The sequence below is a fragment of the Pectinophora gossypiella genome, chromosome 16 (assembly GCF_024362695.1).
Source record: "Pectinophora gossypiella chromosome 16, ilPecGoss1.1, whole genome shotgun sequence".
NCBI classification, from domain to species: domain Eukaryota; kingdom Metazoa; phylum Arthropoda; class Insecta; order Lepidoptera; family Gelechiidae; genus Pectinophora; species Pectinophora gossypiella.
Genome location: NC_065419.1, coordinates 13,878,632 through 13,905,433, shown reverse-complemented (window position 1 = coordinate 13,905,433; position 26,802 = coordinate 13,878,632). Strand labels below are relative to the sequence as shown.

General features: G+C 39.5%; 1 protein-coding gene across 10 annotated transcripts; it reads left to right on the top strand.

The window, feature by feature from the left end:
• On the top strand, positions 1-26,553 carry LOC126373809 (fatty-acid amide hydrolase 2-like). Of its 10 annotated transcripts, XM_050020131.1 has the most exons (13): positions 741-752; positions 6,042-6,092; positions 6,955-7,222; positions 9,082-9,208; positions 14,773-14,944; positions 16,655-16,779; positions 19,117-19,206; positions 19,730-19,875; positions 20,502-20,584; positions 21,705-21,891; positions 22,718-22,840; positions 24,015-24,152; positions 25,076-26,553. In XM_050020131.1, exons 3-13 carry the CDS (start codon positions 6,995-6,997, stop codon positions 25,223-25,225), a joined length of 1,569 nt encoding a protein of 522 aa, XP_049876088.1. In that variant the 5' UTR covers positions 741-752; positions 6,042-6,092; positions 6,955-6,994; the 3' UTR covers positions 25,226-26,553. The 10 variants fall into 10 exon arrangements, with proteins under 10 accessions (XP_049876080.1, XP_049876087.1, XP_049876084.1 ...); XM_050020123.1 differs by lacking the exons at positions 741-752; positions 6,042-6,092 and adding an exon at positions 1-20; XM_050020127.1 differs by lacking the exons at positions 741-752; positions 6,042-6,092 and adding an exon at positions 508-538 and having other exon boundaries at positions 7,008-7,222.
• The last annotated feature ends 249 nt before the right edge of the window (positions 26,554-26,802 follow it).

The following is a 26,802-nucleotide window of genomic DNA, read 5'->3' as shown; positions in this document are numbered from 1 at the left end:
ACATCTACGCATGTACCTAGGTAAATTACTTTGCATTTTAATAGTTTTATTTGTTCTATCTACCTAGTTATAGGCAAACACCTACGTCCGTAAGTCCTAACGGTATAGACAGAGATATAGGTCAGTGAAACTTACAAGTTACTTATCTAACGCGCGCAGTTAATCCCAACGGGAGTGGGCAGGGCAAGCGTGGAAGGCATCTAGCAGCCACATTTATTTTAGTAAGTAAGAGAACTTAATCCCTTAGGATTTTGAAGAGGAGAACATTGAAGTTCGATTCGGGATAAAAAAAAATAAGTACTTAAGTAGTATAATATTTAAAGCAGCAATGCACGTCAGATTTTTTCGACCTAAGACTTCAACATTTTAAAGATTCAACGGTCGAAAGGCGTTCGTCAAAAACCTGATTAAAAAAGCATTTAGTATGCAAAATAAATTTTCTAGTCGCCGATAATGTAATCCGGTCTACATGAATTATAAAATGGAATGGAATCAGTTGCTCAAGAACGCGAACCGTGTTCGCACGCGGGTCATTGAAGTTAAGTTATTTGCGTAATCGTGTGTCAAACGAAAAATATAAAAACGCTTAAAAAGTTAAGTTTTAAAACACTTTGGCTGAGCTGTTGCGTTCGTTCAGCCTGAAAAAGGCGGGACACTGTTATTTTTTTCCAATTTGTTTTTTATAGCTTACACAACTTTCGCCTAAGTAGGTGTAATTACGGCTAAAACAACAGTAACAATTTTACTATTAGGTACGTACCTATATCTTATAATAATTTAATCGCGTTGTCTAAGTCGCGTTGTTTTTAATTATCAATTAGATAGGTACTTACATCACTGATTTTAGGAGTTACCTATCTGTTATTTTATTACAAGATAACGTATACCTAATTAATTTACAAATTCATTCATTAATTATGCAAATTCACAACTCATATTTTGGTGAAACTTTTAATTAAAAGGAGATTCCATTCGGTATAATTCACTCTTATTTGTTCAAAATATCTAACAATATTTTTTTATTTGTTATTTCTTAGAATGATCGTGGCGGCGGTATTATTATGAATAAAATGTTATAATTAGATACTTCTATAGGGCTAACATGCGCAACGTGATAAAATTTTGTCGCGGTCATTTTATCGAATCTGACGATATTATTATGTCGTTTTGTCGATTGGTGCTAATATGTGAACCCAAATAAGTCATGTCTACTGTCAAAATACGAACAAAAACACGTGACACGCATGCTAGGGAAAAAAACAAACTTATCCTCATCATCATCAGCCCATTAACGTCCCCACTGCTGGGGCACGGGCCTTTCCTATGGCTGGATAGGGAGATCGGGCCTTAAACCATCACGCGGGCCCAGTGCGGATTGATGGTTATTAACGACTGCTAATGCAGCCGGGACCAACGGCTTAACGTGCCTTCCGAAGCACGGAGGAGCTCGAGATGAAAACTTTCTTTTTGTGGTCACCCATCCTATGACCGGCCTATGCGAAAGTTGCTTAACTTCAACAATCGCAGACCGAGCGCGTTTACCGCTGCGCCACCGAGCTCCTCAAACTCCTCAAACTTATCCTAATCGACAATATTTATTGAATCGATCGATAATTTTACGGTGCACATGTACACTAAACCGGCGAGCTTGCATGAAGACTTTGATGAGAGTGGAAGAAGCAAAAGTGGTGTGTCAGGAGAATCGTAGGAAGTGGAATACCGTGGTCTTAGGCCAGGTTTCCACTGACGCGGAGATGGGCGGAGAAGAGCGGAGATGCGCGGATTTGACCAATCACAGCGTTCGAAAGAGCGAAATACGAAGACGCTCTGTCAATCTCTCCCTCACGGTGATTGGTCGATTCATCATTCACATAGGTATCTATCTCGCGCGTTATTGTGTGAGAATCACCTCGACGTCTGTTATTTTTCCTCGCATGAGTGCGTTTTAAAAAGCACATTTAAATTTAAGTATTTTTAATTTTCGCCAACTGCACGTCATTCAAACATGCATCATAGCATAGTAAGGTTCCGTACCAAATTAAATGTAGAAACATAACCTACCTAAATAAATCTGCGTATTGCGAAAAACATTACATAACAATAAAAGATGTGTTTTTTGATTTTTTTTATGTGTGATTTATTGTAGATTACACTACTAGACCGGACAAATGGGGAGCGCTGAGAGATCTCACCCGGAACAAAATTTAAGACAATAGGGTGCCCATTGACGTTATAGACGATATATATAACGTAAAAACTTTATCTGACTATAAAAAAACCACCTTAAAAAGATTGTAGATTAATAAATCCACCACAGGCTTCGTCAGTACCACATTCATATTAAAAAAAATAAAAAAAAAATAAGGGAAAGCATGTTCAAATCATACATGATAAAATCCGCACAAGCTTCGTCAAAATACAAAAACAAAACCACAACAGGCTTCGTCCAAAACTACCTACATACCATCGCATTTTCTAGTATTATATTATAATAGTTTTTAAACCTTTAGCATATAGGTAATAATGCGTCTAAGGAACTCTAATTAATATAAGTAATATATTTGGACCCATTTATAACATTATAAACGATATAAATACCTAATGTTGTAGTACAGATTGTACATATAACAGTTAACCTTTTAACGCATACTATTGCGTCTACGGAACTCTAAATATAAGCAAGTAATATATTTTTTACAACATATCGCTCGGGGAAAGTGACTTTCTTGCGTTGTACACTACACAAATTGGTTAGTTAAGTAAGTAACTTGTCCGCTACCAGTGGTGGGAACAAGTTGCTTACGTAAAATGTTATGCATCGAGGGGCATCCGTACCGAGTGCATAATGCGGGCACACTCACATATATTAATATCGATTTAGACAGTTACTAAATTATAGTACATTTTGTTAAAATCACAACATAAAATAATATTAATATCGATTAAATTATTATTATTCTATGTGGTTAGAGAGTTAGGCTCACGATCTGGAGGTCCAGGTTTGATTTCCGATGGGGAAATTGTCGAAATCACTTTGTGAGAATGTCCTTTGTTTGGTGAGGACTTTTCAGGCTGGAATCACCTGATTGTCTGTAAAAGTAAGAGTCTTAAACGTTGTACCGGGTGAGAGCCTTCAGCGCTCCCCATTTGTCCGGCCAAGTAGTTAATGCCATCTGCGGCAAATCTACAATAAGTCACGTCAAAAAAAAAAAAAAAAAATGTAAAAGTAAGATGATTCCGTGCTTCGGAGGGCACGTTAAGCCGTAAAAACCCCTCCACCAACCCGCAGTGGAGCAGCGTGGTGGAGCATGCTCCATACTCCCACCGGTTGATTGAGGGGAGGCCTGTGCCCAGCAGTGGGACGTATATAGGCTGTTTATGAGGATGATGATTGATTATATCGATATATCGCATTTTCTGAATCGATTAAAAGTTATTTTTAAACGAAGGTTGGCACCATTTTTTTTGACAGCTATTGCATTCCCGCCCATTCTCATCGAATAGTGTGTGTCGGAAATAATTGTAAAAGAGTCATGTGATTAGAAAAATGTAAAGCATTACCACCAGCGGTGTTTAACTGAAGCTTGACGAGAGGAATTTTTAATAGAGAAACGCCAAGAAAGAGACAAGGCAATTTAGAAAATGGCTTTCTTGAATTGATCACATCGGGATTAAAACTACTATCACTACTTACGCCATGGATAGGCAGAAGTCCCGGCTTTTATTCCCGTGTTTTTGGTGTGACTTCAAAAACACGAATAAAACCCGGGACCTATGCTTATCTGTGATTTAGGGATTAGGTAAGACTATAGCCATTACACAACAAAGGTTAACGTTGAAATCACATTTAATTACACCTATTACATTCGAAACGACCAATTTAAAACTTACGATTCGACGTCGGCATTATGTACTTCGATCAACTAGTAGGTAGACATAATGAGGGTTTTCTTTTTTATTTTTGTTCCTAGCCGCTAGATAGATGGCGCTGAACTTAATAGGTTACCTACCTACTGCAAGGAACGAAACGTAAATTATTTCTGTTTTCCTTCGATTAAATTTTGGAAACATAAAACAAAACGTGCATCTACGTGCATGTCACAATAGTTATGTTCTGAAAATAAATCAAATCAAATCAAATCAATTTATTTGCGAGAACACATAGATACAATAAAGGTGGTAAAATAATAAACAAATAATAACAAGAAAAAAGAAATCAATTTCAATGGCCCAGTAATGTAGTTGGTTAGCGCCATCTTACGAGTTATTGAGAACTTTTTTATTTAAAAAAAAAAAAAGAAAATCTCCCATTGTCGACAAATCGTACACATGCTGATGCGGTGCACAGATTTCTCAATTTTATTTCTTGTTTATTTCCCATAATTAGCATAATAAAACGCATCAGTTTTCACTATTGTTAGTTTTTTTTACACGTTCCAGCTCCAGCACACAGCGTCAAGAGGCGAGACATTTTTTTCTACATACACCTTTGACACATTTCTTCTTGTAAATCTTTGCGATGTGATATTACATACTGTTGTTAACAAAACCTCACAGTAGACTAGCTACTACGAATCCAGGCAAAAAAATAATAATTTCAAGTGCTTTTTTTTGCATAGTTATCGATTCCTGTCCCACTTCAGGACCCCGATACCGACCCCGCCGGCGTGGTCGACGATTTCCCTCATTCAGCGCTTATCGCTATCGACCCACTAGGGTCGATTAATTCTTTCAAATATTTTTCCTCTCAGACGACGCCCTGAGCCGAGGTTCGCGCCCAACTGGGCACCCTCAGGCCTGTTGTCTTAAACGTTGTACCGGGTGAGAGCCTTCAGCGCTCCCCATTTGTCCGGCCAAGTAGTTAATGCCATCTGCGGCAAATCTACAATAAGTCACGTCAAAAAAAAAAAAAAAAGATTTCTGTCTAGATCTTAAAGAGGTGGAGGATTGGGGGCATTGATTTTTCTGCTTATGTTGGGTTAAAAGTCATTATCATCATCAATTTAAGAGCCACGCTCTTGTCGATGTAGCATTTTCCATTCCAGCCTATCAAAGGCCAATTCCTTGACTTCCCTATAAGATGCCCTATGACGTTAACCTTTTCTTTAATCTGTTCCATGTACCTAAGTTCTTCTTGGTCTTCCCCTTCCTCTCTTTCCTTCTAGCTTTCCTTCTATGAGGTTTTAAATAAATTCGTCGTGTCTTATTGGGTTAATAAATAAAAGTACCAGCTAAATATTCTCCTGTTTGACTTTTTACCCGCATTGAAATTATTTGAAAGAAATAGAGGTTTTGTTGAAGAATTACATCAGAGTTTTCACTAAAAAGCGACGTTATCAAACTTGAAGATTTGACAAGTCCGGTTTTTTGCAGAAATGACTGCCTAGCTAATCTTTCAATCCGCGAAGGGAAAACCAGTCCACAGGCATAGAATAAGAAATAATACCTACTATGTATAGAACTTCAACTCACCGCTACCCACCAGCGCAGCGTCTAAGCTAGGTTTACTTCACCCCCCTCAAACATAGTTTAGACTTGAATCGTATGGTATCAGACGTCACACACACAGATGCGCGTGTTGATAATGTCAATGTGCAGAGTCGGTGTAAAACCAGGTTGTTTGTATGAAGTGCCCGGGGGGTGCCACAGGTTAGGCAGAGTAAAAAACGATATTTTTAGACACGTTTAGCCTCACATTTTTTTTTTGACGTGACTTATTGTAGATTTGCCGCAGATGGCATTAACTACTTGGCCGGACAAATGGGGAGCGCTGAAGGCTCTCACCCGGTACAACGTTTAAGACAACAGGCCTGAGGGTGCCCAGTTGGGCGCGAACCTCGGCTCAGGGCGTCGTCTGAGAGGAAAAATATTTGAAAGAATTAATCGACCCTAGTGGGTCGATAGCGATAAGCGCTGAATAAGGGAAATCATTTAGCCTCACAAAATTTAGATAAATCTGCAGTAAGTCACGTTAACTTACTTTACTTACTTAATTATTTTCTTAAACACTAATGAGAGACATGTAACATTCTTTTAATTAGACTTTCAACTCAGCCGAGCGGGGTTAGTAGCTGTAATTTCCAATCTCTTCTGTAAGTATTATGAATTCAGAAATCAGAATCAATATATTTTATTATTACATTAAGTATATTTTATTAACATATATGATACTATAAATACGCGGTCCTGACGTTCACATTTATTCAATGTAGGTAATTATCATAAATAAACTTGTTGTAGGTCTATGTAACATTTTTGAATCTACGTCATTTCGCAAGTTGTTGTTATGGCTGAGGAGAAGAAATGACAAGAAACTGCAACAGCAACATAACTTTTAAATCAATTACAAGTTATTTAATAACTAGAGGAACTCATTTAACATCAAGCATTTTTATCATTAGCTACACACTCGCTTTTTGAAACAATACTAGGTACATAGGCATAGTTGAGCCAACAAACTTGGCCAATATAAAAAAAAAACATCACGCCTGTATCCCGGAAGCGATAGGCAGAGGTGTATAGTATACTTAATAATTGGATGTTGATCGAGAGATGAATTCGTTTCGTCCATAGTTGGTATGACTTTGAGGAACATAAAAACAACATTTTTTATTTTAAGGGTCTGAGGGGTGCCACTTTGAGGTCTCTCACCACCTAAATATATTGCTACTGCCGCCACTGCTCTTTAGGGGTGTTAATTTTGTATCGTGTTTACCTTTATCGTTCACTGGGTACACAAATCGATATAAAGTGTAGGTAGATATCTTAAAACCCACCTACGTAAAAACATCGAAGCATTCACCAGCTATTTTGAGCATGAAAATTGAAATATTTTTTGTTAATTCACATTTTTAGTGAAAGTAATTACGAAAAAAATACGTTTTTCTCTACTTACTTCGTGAAAGTACTTACCTCCCTACTATTATGTTTTATTTTTTAACAATCTGCACACAGGCGAACGGTCTATACAGCCGCCAATGGTCAGTCTTTCAAAATGTCTCCTACAGTGAAGACGTTTTTGTGCTACTTACGTATAATACTTGATAAAATGATAGACTATGTCTTCTCTCTTTACTGGGAGAAAAAGAAAGAAAAAGTGCCGGATTTAGATGAGAAGTATGCGTTCCTTGCGGATAGTGCCACGACCCTGGCGAAGAAGATCAGAGATAAGCAGCTGAAGTCAGAAGATTTGGTGCGCGCTGTTATTGAACGGATAAAACAGGTAAGACGTTCATTTAATTGTTTTTTTAGGCAGCGTGATCTCATAAAATCCTGACACACTTCTCTTGCTTCCTCCACATTCATCAATCGTTTCACGCACGCCGGTTCAAAGTAGATCGTACTGAACTTTTTCTAAGGACATCTTCAATTTGGTCACAGTACTACCGACTTTTATTATTTTTCTTTTGTTTAATATCTAAAAAAGTTTTTTTTTAATTATGACCTAAGTTTATATTATGTACTGTGTATGCATCTAGTAATATGAAAACTACTTACCTACACCAAATCTTTAACTCAGTTATTTCCTTTTGTTTATTTGTAAGTAGATACCTACTTATACTTGAATGTTTTTAATACATTGCCCACGACCTTTCTGCCGCAGTAGCGAGCTTTGCCAAATAGAGGTCATAGGTTCGATGTCCGCTTTAACTTTGTGCAAAGTTGTCTAGGTCGGTACAATACATAGGCTACCCTATTTGCGAGTTGTATTAACTACCAACTACCTTAATTAAAACACATAATAACGGGTTCTTACCGCGTTTAAAATAGGGATATTATTTAAACACGTATCCCTATTTCTTATATCCCTATTTTAAACGCGTTAAGAACCCGTTATTATGTGTTTTAATTATGATAATAACCGCGTAAACGTAAAACAATGTACCAACTACCTTATTGAGGGTAAGTAGCTGCCTTTTTATATATACTATTCTTATTATACCTGAATAATTCCGGCCAAGTAGATAATGCCATTTACGGCAAATTGAAAAAATACCAGAATAAACTATATACTTACACATCATACATACATAATACTTACGATTATCTTACTTTCGGATAACTGGGGATCACAAAGTGATTTTTGTGATATGTCCCCATCGGGATTCGAAGCCAGGGCCTCCGGATCGTGAGCGTAACGCTCATCCACTGGACCATAGAAGGCTTAATGTCACTTCAACGAAAGGTGAATGAACCTTTTATTGCACATAACGCCTTGGTTTTCGGGTTAATGCATCGCATTGGTTACGCCACGAACTTACAACATTCGGCACTTATAAAACCACAACCTATTCAGTCAAAACATTCGCATGGCCTTCGTCGAATGATGATAGTATTAGTTAGGTTACTAGGTACGTGTCTACCTGGTACAGTCATGAGCAATATAATGTACTTACCCACTTTAGGACTCTGTCGCACTAACATATTTGACATTTAGTGAGACTTACAGTTTAATTTGTCAAAAAAGTTAATGTGACGTGGTACCAAAGTGTATACATATTAATGCTCGTGACCGTACATAGTATCTACATGTACTTAATATACAAGGTGTTAGTGATATCGCAATGAATACTGTTAGCCGTTGGTCCCGGCTATTAGCCGTAAAAACACCTCCACCAACCCGCATTGGAGCAGCGTGCGGTGGAGTATGCTCCATACCTCCGGTTGATTGAGGGGAGGCCTGTGCCAAGCAGTGGGACTTATATAGGCTGTTTATATATACTGTTAGAAAATTAATGAAAATTTTTGTGTTATTTTTAACTATTTTCTGTTGCATAATTTTGCGACGGAAAATTCCACTTGATATAACTCAGAATCATGGTCTTGGTTAAAGTTTTGGTTACGATGTCAATAACATCCTGTATAGTTAAGTCTTAGGTACGATGAAGACATTTATCTACTTTAAAAGATTTTGCACTAACAACGCAAATGGTATAAAACATGTAGGTAGTTATTTTTGGTATTCCTCAGACTTCAAGGTTAACCAGCTTAGCAAATTCTGATTAGGTTGTGTATTTTCCGTAGTCAAGTTTAAGTTTCCAAACTTTTATTTTATCATTTTCGTTTTTCATCGGCCTGCAGGTGAACCCGATCATCAATGCGGTGGCAGAAGACAGATACCTGGCTGCCTTGGACGAGGCTCGGGAGGTGGACAGGATGATCGAAGCAGGCCTCTCTGAGGAGGAGGCGAGGAAGAAACCATTCCTGGGTACGTGACATTGGGCTCACAATCTGGAGGTGCGGGTTGTATCCCGATGGAGACACTGTCGAAGATTACTTTGTGAGAGGGTCCTTTGTACAGGCTGAATCTAGGTTGTGTCCGAAAAAGTAAAATTTAAGTCAGTATTCAAATTCAAATTCAAAAATATCTTTATTCAGTGGTAACATAGTTACACTTTGAATCGTCAATTTTACATAACGAACGTCTCATCCGCCTAAAACTACTGCAGCTTCTCACAACCTGTGTAGCCGGGGAAAAGAAGCTGCAAGAAAAGTTTAAGTGTAGTAGGCTGAGCTGTAGGCCATCTACGGGGTCCACAGGTGGCGGATAGTGGACAGATATGATGGTTAGCTGCGAATATAAATATAAGCAGTCCCCGACCCAAGTAGCAACCGATTGTCTTAAAAGAGAATTGTAGATATCTTGAAGGCAAGTAGACTAAATCAAGCCCTTGTCTTGGATAAGTCTTATATGTCTCCAAGATATCCCTCAAGATGTCTTGAAGAGACAGTTTAGTAAAAGTGGGCACATACTTTAACTCTTATACAAGACAGACTTAAGACAACGCTAAGTCAGACTTAAACCCTACTTTAGACAATGTTCTTGCGTATTCTAAACTTAGAATTCTTGTAGTATCACTTAATACCACGAATGTATACTTGAAGATATCTACAATACTTAGTTAAGACTATAGGATTGAATTGCACTGAGTCAATTGTAACTTAACGAAGTAAAACTTCAGGTCATACTTAAAACGATTTTTACTTCACGCGTCTTTATTTTAGAATATAATGGCGAACATTTACATTAACACAAGAAATGAAGTCTGTAAGAAAATGGCGACTAAAATACTAGTTGTTATTTTAACAAAAGGTTATTCCGCCGTTTTACATACAGGAAATTATAAACGCATGATTGTTTCTCGTGTAAAATCGATAGAAAGTGTTAAAAAACAGAAGGGTCTTGAATATACCAGATAAATAATAATAAAATTTGTATTGATTATTCAGCAAATAACAAAAATGGTGACATATGGTACAGAGAAATTCATTTTCTATTAATATGTGACAGCTGAACGCAGTAATTGTTACTACAACAGAAATATTATATTAATTTACTTCAGTTTTTGACGATAATATTGTCAAAAAAAATTACTTGTTTTCTTCCTGTAAGTGCAAAATGGCGTTAAGTAATATTTTTCTAAATGAAGTAAGACTTTAGAAACAATTGATTTCGTAAGAATCAGTTTAGAAAAGTAAAGTCAAGTTGCACTTCATCAAGTACTAGTTAAGATAAATTTTACTTCAATTGTCTAGGAGTATACCCACTTAAGACAAAAAGTATTTAGTGAATTCCTACTTAAAACTCTTATATCTAAAGTTATCCTCTATTTTGATTTAGTGAAGTAATATCGTAAAATCATGTTTGTTTATTTTGTGCCAGAATTAGCTATGTAACAAGTAACAATTAAAATCGAACAAGCTTTTAAAACGTATGGAAAGTATGTTTGTTTAAGAGGTAAGTTTTTCGACTCGTGGAAGATAAACAATATTGTTATGCTAAGTTCTTACTTGGATAGGAATGTGATTTACTTAATTGTTTAATATTTATCAGAAATGGAACTAACAAACATAAACTCAATTTGCTAATGAGTCTCCGCGCATACATTCTCATAGGTTACCTACAATGTAGGTCCTACATGGTTCGCTGACGCAAAGTAGGTACGATCACCGCGCTTCTAATTGCCAACGGAAACAATGTGATTATTGTAAAAATTTACGAGTGTCCGTTGAATATTGTATATACGAAGAACCCTTGCAATTTGATTAACGTCGTGTGTGTGCGCGGTAGTTTCTAATCCCACCAAAAACATTATTGTTAAAAAAGGCGGCCAAATTCCCGATGACTTTTATCAAGATAAAAACATATTGGAATCTAATCTAATGCTCACTTTAAATGCATTTAACCATACACAAAACTTAAAATATATTTATGATTGTGAATAAAGCTTAGTTAAAAATAGGTACATTTTTAAAATTATTAAAAGAAATAATGAAAGAAGAAAGAAAAGTATCTAGACACGCGGTAGCGTGTCAAGCCAAGTTCAAGAAATAGAACTGGCGAGCCGCACCGAGCGTAATATTACACGAACCATCTGGATCCACTTTTGACCCCCTCATAAATCAAAAACTATTACACATAAGAGACTTGCGAGATACATATGTGTTCTAAATTTCATAAGCTTATCTCAAACGGTTATTTAGATATTAATATCCAAAAATCCTCATTTTTATCATTGACTGACTGATAGATCAAAACTCTAACCCAGTTGCAGATGACCTAGAAAGTTAAAATTTGGTATGCAGATAGGTAATTAGATGAATACAAAGGAAAAAAAAACTGGCAACTTTTAAATAATTAGATTCTATTATGAACGCTTAACATAAATACCTAATTAGTGCCTGTACCTAACTATAGATGTAAGAATCAGTAAGTAATCAAAACTCATGACAGCCGGTCTTTTTGTGGTAGGTATGTAGATTAACTTAACATAACATATCACGCCTATATATCGGGGTAGGCAGAGCACTAAGTGATCATGGAACCACTTGATGCCACATTCGACAAGTACTATGAGGGTAGGTAAGCAAGTTGGAACATGTGTTTAGCGGTGATAGGTTGTCAGCTTTTCGCCCACGATACAACAAAACTCTCATCCATTTTACTGGCATATTTTTTTTTACTTAACGTGAATCTTAAACAAGTTTAATAGGTATTCAAATGTTTTATTTTTATAAAGTCGACTTTTAGTTTTGAATTTGTCCTTTTAAAAGGACCCACGCGTAACGAGGATATGTACTTACCTACAAAAAGTAATGATATCCAATCAAAAACATAAATGTGAAATGAGAGCCAAGTTCAATATTATCGTTAACAAAGTTTGTTAGTTACAAACAAACTCAATTTGCTAACGAGTCACCGCGCATACATTCTCATAGGTACATGGTTCGCTGACGCAAAGTTGGTACGGTCACCGCGCTTCTAATTGCCAACGGATACAATGTGATTTTTGTAAAAATTAACGAGTATCCGTTGAATATTGTATACACGAAGAACCCTTGCAATTTGATTAACGACGTGCGTGTGCACGGTAGTTTCAAATTCCACCAAAAACATTATTGTTAAAAATGGCGACCAAGTTCCCGATGACTTTATCACTACACCACTTTAAATACATTTTACCATACACAAAACTTAAAATAGATATGTTTATGATAGTCAATGAAACTTTGTTAAAAATAGGTACATTTTTAAAATTATTAAAAGAAAGAATGAAAGAAGAAAGAAAAGTATTTATTTATTATTAGACTAATAGATACCTACTTTTAAATTTGAACTTAGCAGGTTTTTAATATAAAACTCGATTTTTCATGGTGTAGTGTTGCCGTGCGCTTAGACTAGGTTAGACTAGTTTAATCATTTTTGAGAAGATTTGTGCGAGACGTAGGTACCTGGGCCGCCACACACTGGATCGGAATTGAAAAACAGGAACTTACGATTTTTTTGACAAAATTAAATGATTGTGTTATACTAATCGATAGAAATAATTATAGCAATGAAGAAGATATCGCATCGCTAACAAAAACAGTAGGATGTGCATTATCACAGGTTAATTTTCTGTATTTAATTTTCTGCCTTCGAAAACCACCAGATCTTTTTATTTTTTGAACTTCGTCCATCTTTCTGCTTGCTTCTATTTCGATTTTATCGTCCAGTGAATAGACTTTTCTTATGTTTTACTTATTGTAGTCAAAAACGATTAAAACAGTCTTGTATAAGAGCATAAATAATCTTAACTAATCTATTCTCAAAGCTTAGTATTAAAATTGCCTTAAGTATATCTAGGCAATTCATTTTTTACTTTACAAGACTAAACTGATACTTCAGTAAATCAATTTAGTATTAAGTGAGCCTTCAAATAATCTGAGTAAAGTAAAAATATACTTTTAGACTTAACAGTAGGCTGAGATAAGACTAAATAGTTTTGAGAATACTTAACTTGGTTTTGTGTATTCTAAATTATCTAAAGTAGGATTTGTTGAAAACTATATAGTATTAAAGAAGGAAAAGAATTTATGAAGTCCTAATAAGTCCTATTTGATTTGGATAAATCTCACTTTAGCTAAAGTTTAGACATATATGACTTAATCACAATTCTTGTTTGCTACTTGGGGACCCAACAGTGACAGGATTAGCAGAACGTAGTGGGTAGCTCACTGGGACGGGTTAACCTATAAAATGCTACTTAGGTTCTATGACGATCTTGTGCCGTAGTGAGTAGGCGCTTCAAAAGCGCACCCCTGATGCCGGGCAGCAGCGGTATCAGTACTGGTTGGAGGCCGACGAAATTGATTCTGGTAGGGCTCTAGCCAGAACATCACCGATTGAGAAACTGGTCGGTGTGCTGCGGAACGGAAGGCGATTGGGGCAGCCACCGTTCTACACGCCCTATCTATGGAGTAATGAAGGCGATTACTCCACCGACAAGAGCGCAGCTCTTAAATAAAGAGAGAGAGAGAAAGTTTAAGTAAGCCATTGGTTGAATCGTAGCGTTGACAGCGACTCTCCGAACGGCGACCCTCGCTACGACGAGTCTCTTTACGGCGAGCATTACACTTCCACTAATCCACCCTGGATCAGTGGGCTAGAGTATGCTCCATACTCCATACCCACTCCGGTTGATTGAGGAGCGGTCTGTGCCCACTGCTTGGCACTTTCATTCATGATAATTACGTTGAATAAAATTTATTATTTTTGTCTTTTTGAGTTTTTGATGAGAGTGGAAGAAGGGAAGGTGTGTCAGGATCGTAGTTAGTGGAATTCTGTAGTCCCTGCCTACCCTTAACATAAAATAGGCGTGATTATGTATGTATGTCTAATAAGCAATAGAATAGAATAGAAATAGTTTATTATAAAAGGACTCCACACACAAAAAAAAGACAACAACATCATATCAAATTTCCACTAAAACAATTACAAAAAAGCAAGACGGATGTTTGTCGAAATGATCATAAGGTGGTGGTGGACGTCTTGAGATAAAAGGACCTCACTCAGCACAAGTCGCGCGCGGCGTGAACCACGACGCTGATATTATGTGGACCCTGTTGGGTGACGCACGAACATCGTGTTGCATAAACTATATATACAAAGGCTATATTGTCCTGTGACAGCCTCCGTGGTCTAATGGTTAGAGCGTTAGGCTCACGATCTGGAGGTCCGGGTTCGATTCCCGATGGGGATATTGTCGAAAGATTGTCCTTTGTTTGGTAGGGACTTTTCAGGCTTGAATCACCTGATTGTCCGAAAAAGTAAGATGATTCCGTGCTTCAGAGGACACGTTAAGCCATTGGTCCCGGCAAAAACACCTCCACCAGCCCGCAGTGGAGCAGCGTGGTGGAGTATGCTCCATACCCCCTCCGGTTGATTGAGGGAAGGCCTGTGCCCAGCAGTGGGACGTATATGTATAGGCAGTTTATGTATATTGTCCTCAGGTGTCCCATTCACAACGAAGGAGTCACAAGCTCTGAAAGGCATGAAGTACACCATGGGTCTGTGGCGGCGGCGGCGCGAGGTGGCTGCTGAGGACAGCGAGGCCGTGGTCAGGTTGAAGGTGGCAGGCGCCATCCCCATCGCCACCACCAACCTGCCCGAACTACTCATTTGGTAAGCTCAGAGGAATTCGTGATCTCCAATCAGCTCGCGACACCAAACACTTCAGAACCCCGATACCGACCCCGCCGGCGTGGTCGACGATTTCCTTCAATCAGCGCTTATCGCTATCGACCCACCAGGGTCGATTAATTCTTTCAAATATTTTTCCTCTCAGTCGACGCCCTGAGCCGAGGTTCGCGCCCAACTGGGCACCCTCAGGCCTGTTGTCTTAAACGTTGTACCGGGTGAGACCCTTCAGCACTCCCCATTTGTCTGGCCAAGTAGTTAATGCCATCTGCGGCAAATCTACAATAAGTCACGTAAAAAAAAAAAAGATTCCAAGCGCTTTCCAGCAAGTAGAGATACCAATACGAGTATATGATGTTATTATCTTGTGTTTGCGCGTGACATCCACAAATAATTCTTCTACTTCTATCGTGTGGGTTGTGAGGTGGATTACCAACCTCGGAAACCCTGGTGTCAGGGTTATTATTGAACCGCCAAAGGCCCCTGACATGACTCATGTGACGACTACGTACTCACGCTTACTTCACTAGAAGCATCCAGGTTTCAGGGTTAGCCCAGCTGATGTCATCCCACCCTGCGTTGCCATTTTATAAAAAAATAAATTACCCACGACCAATGTTTTTATATTTACTTTGCAAGGTGAAATTTAGAACTTTTAGTAAAAGATTAATTAGATTTATACATATGTGACAATAAGTCTAATTCACTTAATTTTCAATAATAAAATTTACGTCCTTGGAATGTTGGAGATACCAATTTAGTGGTAACGCTTACGTCATCAATGTGCTAGCAATGGCGGCTTGTCATAGGATTGAGCATACCTGGTTTTTTTATACCTTTTGGCCCCATTTTTGTTTGAAGCGCAGTACAGTATCTAGGTAATTGTATATCAATAGCTATACTCCGTCATCAGCAGTACGACGCCCACTGCTGGGCATAGGCCTCCCCCAAGCATCTCTAGGACGATCGGTCCTGCGCTGCCCGCATCCAGCGGCTTCCCGCGACCTTCACCAGATCGTCGGTCCACCTTGTAGCGGGCCTACCCACTGAGCCTCCGACACGTGGTCGCCACTCCAGAACCCTTCCGCCCCAGCGGCCATCGGTTCTCCTCGCTATGTATCCTGCCCACTGCCACTTCAGCTATGCAATTCTCCGAGCTATGTCGGTGACTTTAGTTCTCCTGCGGATCTCCTCATTTCTGATTCGATCGAGCACCATAGGAATACGTATCCCTAAATCTCCTGAATCTTAGGTCGAACCAGAAGTGGCAGCGGGTTGTCTTGTTAACTTGGGACTCTGCTCACCGCCGTCCAAGTAATTAATGCCATTTGCTCCAAATGTACAATAATAATAATAATAAAGGCGTAGGGATGTGACGACCCTATCGCCCCCTGGTGAATTCATCAGCTAACCTGGTGAATTCAACAGTGCAGTCAGTCTCCGCAGGCCAGCTTGTGGCGAGCTGTTGGTGAGTGACGACACCACGGAGCTGAGATCCCCCGAGAGTCGGTCAGGCCCTCCGTCTCCGGCTTGCCTTCACTGGCCAAAGCCTTTTTGCAAAGTAGTGTTGATTGGGAGTGAATGGAAAGACTACGTTGAAGCGTGTTGTACAGAAAGGGACCCAAAAAAAGTCACATAAAAAAGAAGATTGCTCTTTAAAATATTCAGGCGTGACTATTATACGTGTTTCCTCAGGCAAGAAACCCGGAACCCGGTATACGGCATGACAAACAACCCTCACCACTCCGGGCGCACTCCCGGAGGCTCCAGCGGTGCTGAAGCGGCCCTCACTGCCACCTACGCGTCTACCATCAGCTTGTGTATGTTTTTTTTTTTAATTTTATCCCACATGTAAACTTAAATCAAAATAGGTTAATATGCAAAATGATTGAGAATTGATAATAATATCGTGACCTTTTCGTGACCTTGTGGTTGTAAATACAGGGTGTTAGTGACATCGTAACGAATACTCAGAGGGATGATTCAGACCATGATTCTGAGTTAATATCAAGTGGAATTTTCCGTCGCAAAATTCATGTTATTTTTTTAGTTTTTTTTAAATTATTTTCAATTCTATACTTTTGCGATGGAAAATTCCACTTGATATTAACTCAGAATAATCAGCTGAATCATCCCTCTCAGTATTCGTTACGATGTCACTTACACCCCATACAAGTACATACAGTAGCCATACAAGTAGATATGGGTGTTAGTGACACTGTAACGAATACTGAAGGGGATGATTCAGACCATGATTCTCAGTCGATATCAAGTGGAATTTCCTGTCGGAGAAGTCATGAAAATTTTAGAGCTTATTTAAATTATTTGCCGTTCCATACTTTTGCGACGGAAAATTCCACTTGATATCAACTCAGAATCATGGCCTGAATCATCCCTCAAAGTTTTCGTTACGATGTCACTAACACCCTGTATACATGTGTGTGTGTTCATGAACAATGTCCATTGACTCCAACTTGCATATTCAAATAATTAGTAAGTATCTACGTTTGAATGTAACGAGGTTACCTACCTAACTTACTTGTTACCTACAAAAAGTCTACATAACTTGAAAGATATGTAACCGCCGGTTTGGCCGACGATTTCCCTCATTCAGCGCTTATCGCTAACCACCCTCTAGAGTCGATTAATTCTTTAAAATATTCTTCCTCTCAGACGCCCTGAGCCGAGGTTCGCAGGCTTGTTGTCTTAAATTTTGTGCCGGGTGAGAGCTCTCAGCGCTCCCCATTTGTCCGGCCAAGTTAATTAAGTTAATTCCATCTGCGGCAAATCTATAAGTCACGTCAAAAAAAAAAGCATGTTACGGAAAAAAAACAAACTTATCGATTTCGACAATTGTATCGATCGATAATTTTCTCTCGTTGCGCAAGTTAGCCCTGCTGGAATTTATTGAAAGGGTACTTGTGGTCGGGATCACCAGTGTGAAACTAAAGTGTGTTATTTTGAGAATTCAGCAATTTCGGTTTATGCATGTATTTCCAATCTTCATATTATGTCAGAAGTAAAAAGACAGTTTGAAAAACAATCTTCTAAATATATAAAAGGAGAAACTGACTGACTGACATATCAACGCACAGCCTAAACGGCTACACGTAGGCACTTGAAATTTGGAAGGGACGTAGCTTAGGTACCGTAGAGGTGCACTAAGAAAGGAATTCCCGGAATTCCCACGGGAACGGTATGGCATGCAGGTACCTTAGTTAACGTAAAGCTTAATTGCAACAGGATATTGCAAAATTCCCACGGGAACGGGAGTTAGCGGGAAAAAACATTTGTATGAAAAAATCAAAACCGCGTAAGATAGATGTTTTCAATCTAGCATGCATGCATACCTTAGTAAATATAAAGTTTAGTTATGGCTGTATTTTGAAAAATGGGAGTTAGCGGGAAAAAAATGTTGTATGAAAAAATCTAAACTGTTATAAGTTAGATGCTTGAAATTTGATATGCACTCCCACACACACAAAGATCTCTCTTTTATAACACGCCACGCGGACGAAGTCGCGGGCAAAAAAGTAAAAATATTCTAAATAAAAAGATTATACAGGGTGTTAGTGACATCGTAACGAAAACTCAGGGGGATGATTTAGACCATAATTCTGAGTTAATATCAAGTGGAATTTTCCGTCGCAAAATTCATGGTTTTTTTTAGTTTTTTTAAATTACTTATTTTCAATTCTATACTTTTGCAATGGAAAATTCCACTCGATATTAACTCAGAATAATGAGCTGAATCATCCCTCTCAGTATTCGTTACGATGTCACTTACACCCTGTACAAGTACATACAGTAGCCATATAAGTAGGTATGGGTGTTAGTGACACTGTAACGAATACTGAAGGGGATGATTCAGACCATGATTCTGAGTCGATATCAAGTGGAATTTCCTTTCGGAAAAGTCATGATCATTTTAGTGCTTTTTAAATTATTTTCCGTTCCATACTTTTGCGACGGGAAATTCCACTTGATATGAATTCAGAATCATGGCTCGAATGATCCCTCAAAGTTTTCGTTACGATGTCACTAACACCCTGTAACAAAAAAAGGTTGTAAAAAGATTTGATGTAACCTGTAAAAGTAACCTACATACTTACTACTTAATATACTACAAGGTGTGCATTATGTCCGTGTTGCTTCAGGCTCGGACGTGGGTGGGTCGACGCGCATGCCCGCTTTCTACTGTGGCATGTTTGGGTACCACCCCACCGCTGGAGCTACCAATTTAAGAGGTAAGTGTTATAAGTACCAAACATTCACTAACTCGCTAGCTCTCCGGGTGATTAAGGGGATACCCGTACCCAGCAATGGGACAGGCATAGTGGACCTTCCCGCTGTCTGTGTTTCGAAGCATCGGCTCTGATTCCTGCACATACATAAACTGCCTATATACGTCCCACTGCTGGGCACAGGCCTCCCCTCAATCAACCGGAGGGGGTATGGAGCATACTCCACCACGCTGCTCCACTGCGGGTTGGTGGAGGATTCCTGCACACATATCCTAATTTTATTTTTAGTTATATGTACCTGTAATTTTCTTATCCGCCGAAAAGGAAAGGGACGGGTAATCGACGGGCATATTAATGGAACACACGTCAATTTTAAACAGACAAAAAACATCAGCCCATTAACGTCCCCACTGCTGGGGCACGGGCCTTCCCTATGAATGGATAGGGAGATCGGGCCATACAAGGGCCCAGTGCGGATTGTTGAAAAATTTTATATTGGCCTAAAAATAACGCTTCCCTGTCGCAGGAGTATTCTTCCGCAAGGGCGGTGAGGAGTCGATGTTCGCTCTAGGCTTCATCTCCAAGCACGTGGAAGACCTGGCGCCGCTGATGACGGTGGTCGCTGGAGACAAGGCTGCCTCGCTCAAGTTGGACAGAGACGTCAATGTTAAGGTAATGTCTTTTTATTTGACGTGACTTATTGTAGATTTGCCGCAGATGGCATTAACTACTTGGCCGGATAAATGGGGAGCGCTGAAGGCTCTCACACGTACAACGTTTAAGACAACAGCCTGAGGGTGCCCAGTTGGGCGCGAACCTCGGCTCAGGGCGTCGTCTGAAAGGAAAAATATTTGACAGAATTAATCGACCCTAGTGGGTCGATAGCGATAAGCGCTGAATGAGGGAGAAGGTAATGTCACACCCTGGACACACTCCATCCAAAACACCTCGTTTTACACAGACACTACACATTGACGTTATCGTACACGCGCATCTGTGTGTGTGACGCCCATACGATTGAAGACTAAAGTAAGACTATGGGGGTGAGATAAACCTAGTTCGGATGCTGGTGAGGAGCGAAGAGGTGAGTATATACGTGTGTAGTATTATTCCTTGTTCTATGGTACTGTTAATCTAGGAAACATCACTTATTTTTAACCACGCTAATCTTACATCACAAATTCCCCCGACACTGCCCGCCGGCGTGATCGACGATTTCCCTCAGCGATCGCACTCCGCCCTAGGGCCGCTACTGCTGGTTATATCCGTTTCTTTCTTCAAATCGTTTATTTTTTCAGGACATCAAGTTTTACTACATGGAGGGCAGTAAGGACTGCCTCGTCAGTCCACTCAGCCCTGGCATGACGGCAGCTATGAACAGGTAACATTTATTATAACTTGATTCACAGGAATCCGTTTGTCCAGCGCTTGCCGGACATTTGTCAATCAATCAATCAATCAATAATACTTTATTGCACAACGACATATAGGTACTAATAAAAACATAAGCACAATAGGCGGCCTTATTGCTAAACAGCAATAATTTTTCCTTCTATATGGACTTTGTCTCAAGGCTTACATACAGACATGAAACTGCAACCAAAAACTCTAAACTCAAAAATGTCTTAATTTTATCAGTAACACTTCAAATTGCCAATTTTTATGTTATAAAAAAAAACAGTCGTGTCATCCGTCTAAAACTACTGCAGCTTCTCAACATTTTTTTTTAAATAATATAGGCTAACGACCTCTGTGGTCCAGTGGTTGAGCGTTGGACTGACGATCCGGAGGTCCTGGGTTCGAATCCCGGTGGGACATATCACAAAAATCACTTTGTGATCCCTAGTTTGGTTAGGACATTACAGGCTGATCACCTGATTGTCCGAAAGTAAGATGATCTGTGCTTCGGAAGGCGCGTTAAGCCGTTGGTCCCGGTTACTACTTACTGATGTAAGTGAGTAGTCGTTACATAAGCCATGTCAGGAGCATTTGGTGGGTCAATAATAACCCTGACACCAGGGTTGATGAGGTTGGTAAGTCACCTCACAACCCACACGATAGAAGATAATATAGGCTCGCGTTTGACCACAATCTTACCTGATTGTATAAGACGATGTGGTCTAGGGTGGATCAGGCTTACCTGGCAAATATTCACTCTAGTCTTGAAGACTCCCAGATTATAACGAGATGGAGAATTCAGTATAGCCGAGGAAAAGTAGCTGCAAGATACTTCCCTATGGATGGATAGGGAGATCGGGCCTTAAACCACCACGCGGACCCAGTGCGGATTGGTGGTTATTAACGACTGCTAATGCAGCCGGGACCAACGGCTTAACGTGCCTTCCGAAGCACGGAGAGCTCGAGATAAAAACTTTTTTTTTTGGTCACCCATCCTATGACCGGCCTTTGCGAAAGTTGCTTAACTTCAACAATCGCAGACCGAGCGCGTTAACCGCTGCGCCACCGAAACTAATTTTCCGATTTCCCAAATTATCTTTCAGGGTGGTAACCAAGATCAGCCAAGACCTGACGTCGACGGGGAGCGGGCCGGAGAAGTACCATCATGAGGGTCTGGACCACATGTACCGGTTGTGGTACCACTGGATGAGCAAGGAGCCTGACAACTACGCCAGCTTGTACAACAACGGGGGCTCAGAAGCCAAAGGCTGGGTGGAGTTATGTAAAAAGGTACAATCAAAAAGCAAAAGTTCAGTCAATGAACCCAGCGAATTATTTACTCTGGTCATCCCTATTAAAATGACATAACGCGCCAGCCAGATATGCGTCACGTCATCAAAATACTTAAGTTTAATCGATTTAATTTATATATACCTTTAGGCTGACGATCTGGAGGTCCGGGTTCGATTCCCGATGGGGACATTGTCGAAATCACTTTGTGAGACTGTCCTTTGTTTGGTAAGGACTTTTCAGGCTTGAATCACCTTATTGTCCGAAAAAGTAAGATGATTCCGTGCTTCAGAGGGCACGTTAAGCCGTTGGTCCCGGCTATTAGCCGTAAAAACACCTCCGCCAACCCGCATTGGGGCAGCGTGGTGGAGTATGCTCCATACCCCCTCCGGTTGATTGAGAGGCGGCCTGTGCCCAGCAGTGGGACGTATATAGGCCCTTTATGTTATGTTCATCATCATCATCAGCCCATTAACGTCCCCACTGCTGGGGCACGGGCCTTCCCTATGGATGGATAGGGAGATCGGGCCTTAAACCATCACGCGGGCCCAGTGCGGATTGATGGTTATTAACGACTGCTAATGCAGCCGGGACCAACGGCTTAACGTGCCTTCCGAAGCACGGAGGAGCTCGAGATGAAAACTTTTTTTTGTTGTCACCCATCCTATGACCGGCCTTTGCGAAAGTTGCTTAACTCCAACAATCGCAGACCGTTTACCGCTGCGCTACCGAGCTCCTCAGGCACTTATTCTAGTGCTAATCATCGTTCTGTGATGAAAAATCCCTAACCCTTTTACTTGTAACAGTAATTCTTCCTTCCTTTCAGCTGGTGGGTCTGAGCAACCACTGCTTCTTCACAATAATGCGGCTGTTGGAGCTGCAGATGATGCCACAAGTGGACGCCGCCTGGGCTGAGGAGCTCTCCGCGAAACTCAAGCAGGATATTTATGTAAGTAGTCATCTAGGTACCTACGCTTATAATCGGGTAGTTTCGTATGTCAAAGATAATAAATTATGAAATTCTGATCACGAAATAAAGACAGATCTAAAGGTGACAAAAATGTTTTCTTTATTTACTTTCTATTTTGCCTTCGATTAACCTTCTAATTTCATGGATAAAAGACATACCTAAATGCATCTTTGGTTTTGGGTATAAATGATGACCATTTTTATTACAAAAATAAAGAGAAGTAATTAATTCTATACATAATCTGATCCGAATATCAAGTATGTTGTATACTTGATATTAGTTGTTTTTTTAGGTAGATTAGGTAGCGATTGATTAGGTAGCGTATATTTTGTTTATTTTCATTTAGTAGCAGATTGTTTACAGTAAACCAATCTACTATCTCTGAAATAGCGCTGTAAGTACGGTCACGAGCATTAATATTATACAGGGTGTTAGTGACATCGTAACGAATACTCAGAGGGATGATTCAGACCATGATTCTGAGTTAATATCAAGTGGAATTTTCCGTCGCAAAATTCATGTTATTTTTTTAGTTTTTTTAAATTATTTTCAATTCTATACTTTTGCGATGGAAAATTCCACTTGATATTAACTCAGAATAATCAGATGAATCATCCCTCTCAGTATTCGTTACGATGACACTTACACCCCGTACAAGTACATACGGTAGCCATATAAGTAGGTATGGGTGTTAGTGATACCGTAACGAATACTGAGGGGGATGGTTCAGACCATGATTCTGAGTTGATATCAAGTGAAATTTCGTGTCAAAAAATTCATGAATTTTTTTCTTTTCTTTTTAATTATTTTCCAATCCATACTTTTGCGACGGAAATTTCTACTTGATATCAACTCAGAATCATGGCCTGAACCACCCCTCAAAGTTTTCGTTACGATGTCACTAACACTCTGTATATACACTTTGGTACCAAGATACATTAACTTTTTTGACAAATTAAACTGTAAGTCTCACTAAATGTCAAATATGTTAGTGCGACAGAGTCTTAAAGTGGGTACATTACATTGCTCATGACTGTACATCGTCACAGGAATCTTGTCGTATCTTTATTTATAAAAAAACGTAAGGAGGTATCATCTGTAGTTACCGCTTAACAGTTGTAGACATACTTTGACCTTTACCATCAACTTCCAGGCTAAGCTGGGAGACAGCGGAGTCCTACTGATGCCCAGCGCGCCTTACGCGGCGCCCTACCACTACACCAGCGTGCTACGCCCCTACAACTTCGCTTACTGGGCCATCGTCAATGTGCTCAAGTGTCCGGCTGTGCAGGTATTTGAGTTTTTTTTTTATTTTAGTTTGACTTATATTGCACTTGAGGTTCGCCCCAGACAGCATCTTAGCTGAGGGCATACATAGCCTATGTTACCAAAGAGAATGTAACGTGTTATTCTATAAGTACGTTCGCCTTACTAATCACATGTTACCGTAAGGTAAAGATGAAGGTCTCTTTATTTAGAGATAAGCTTACCTGTACCTGTACGTTAGTATCATATTTTATGATCTGTGCCTGTACTATCTGTTTTCTTTGTATGTTCCTTGTGTTTGTTTTATTGTGTACAAATAAATAAATAATAAATAAGGTTTTTATTGTGTATAAATTGAGGTACAGTTATAAATACCTAATGTTGCAGATATTAATTCTTTCAAATATATCTTCCTCTCAGAGCCGAGGTTCTCGCCCAACAGGGCACCCTCAAGCCTGTTGTGTTATATTTTGTACCGGGTGAGAGCCCTGAGCGCTCCCCATTTGTCGGGCCAAGTAGTTAATGCCATCTGCGGCAAATCTCAACATAGAAAACCTTCGATAAGCATATTATGATCGAAGTAGGAAACAATCAAAAAAAATAGGAAAAAAATGCCTGGTGTTGGTTACTTTCAATAGAATAGAATAGAAATAGTTTATTATAAAAGGGCGCCACATACAAAAGAAAGACAACAACATCATATAAAATTTCCACTAAAACAATTACAAAAAAGCAAGACGGATGATTGTCGAAATGATCATAAGGTGGTGGTGGCCGTCCTGAGATAAAAGGGCCTCACTCAGCACAAGTCGCGGCGTGAACCACGACGCTGATATTATGTGGATCCTATTGGGTGACGCACGAACATCGTGTCATCGAACTGTCACACACACGATCGCAACATCAGAAATATTGCCAAATTATTTCAATAAAACCTATCCTTCCCAGGTACCTCTCGGCGTCAACAGCCAAGGCCTCCCCATCGGCATCCAAGTTGTGGCGGCTCCAAACAACGACGGCCTGTGCCTGGCTGTCGCCAAGTACTTGGAAAAAGAATTCGGAGGAGCTGTCATGGCGTGCCGGATAAAGGCGAAGTGATTGTCAACGATTTTGAAAGAGGGTAGATTAAATACTTTAGAGTTAAATGAGATAGACGTTGCGAAGCGCCAAATGTAAAATCGGGACGTAAATGGGGATATGTAAGTATAGTATACGCGCCAGGAAAAATGTCCCGCGGATTTTAACGGAACAAATAAAGAACTTTTCAGGCTCCGTTAACCAAAAAACAATATCTATAGATGGAGTTGTACAGCTTTAACGTGATAATTACCCATGGTACATAAGAGAACCAGCAGGCTTAGCACCGTAAACACGCGACTCTTTCTCGCCGCGACAGAGATCAACTTTCTCTTTCTGTGCAGTACTGTGAGAGAGTGACGGGCTTACGGTATGCTCAAAAGTGACAGCTGACATTTCAAGGTTAGCCCAGCTGACGTCATCCCACCCTGCGTTGCCATTTTGTAAAAAATAAATTACCCACGACCAATATTTTTATATTTACTTTGCAAGGAAATTTTGAACTTTTAGTAATAGATTTACTTACAGTTTTAATGATTTTTATATATGTGACAAGTAATAGTAATTATTTGAATAATAAAATTTACGTCCTTGGAATGTTGGAGATACCAATTTAATGCTTACACAGTGGTAAAAATTACGTCATTAAAGGGCTAGCAATGGTGGCTTGTCATAGGATCAATCCTATGACAAGCCACCATTGCTAGCCCTTAACAATTAGCACACCTGTTCGTCTTATACCATAATAATTACCTATTCTCTCATTACTCGGGGACATAAGTATTCCAAAATACGATGTATTGGCAGAAGCATAGACTACAGCTGTTATCATACCGGAATATACTTACAGGGTGTCAAAAGGGTTAAGCAGAGTCCATAGATAGAACACCTGTGGTACCTGAATCACCCTCATGTGTTGTCACTATAATATTTTATAAATACTTACTATTTTTTGGCCTGCCGCTGATACTACTACCTGGTATTACTACCTTTACTACCATACGGCTGGTATTACTACCTTTACTACCATACGGTAGTGCTTGCTGCTGACGCATTGGTTTATATAAACGTGGAAAGAATTGCTTCCTATACCTCTAGACAAATCATCTGGAATGGATTGTATGAGGCCTGTGGGGGGGGGGAGATGGATTTTTGGGCTATTCTGTATACCTACTCATGTAAGGATTCATGTCCGGCAAATGATCATGTCCTATTTCCTTCATTCGAAATACTTATTTTCTGGTTTCATTGCATGCTTTTATTTGATAAGAATAAAACTTAATTTAATATTGTACTTAATATTTTTTACTGTTTTATTTTGGTTTTTGAAAATAAAGCTTTTTAACTAAGGGGTTGTGTTTATATTGAAATACATAGAATTCTGTGATCCTATTCAGGATACCCTTGTCAACTTCTCCCAAATAACTTCTACATTAGACCCAATAAAAGATCAGTGTATCTTTACCTGTCTGCCAAAGGAGGAAGGTAATATTTTTTATCATTTTTTGTGACGTTCCCACCGGGATTCAAACCCGGAAACACAGGATCGTGAACCCAACGCTCAACCAACGGACCACGGAAGCTATTCCTTTAGTATT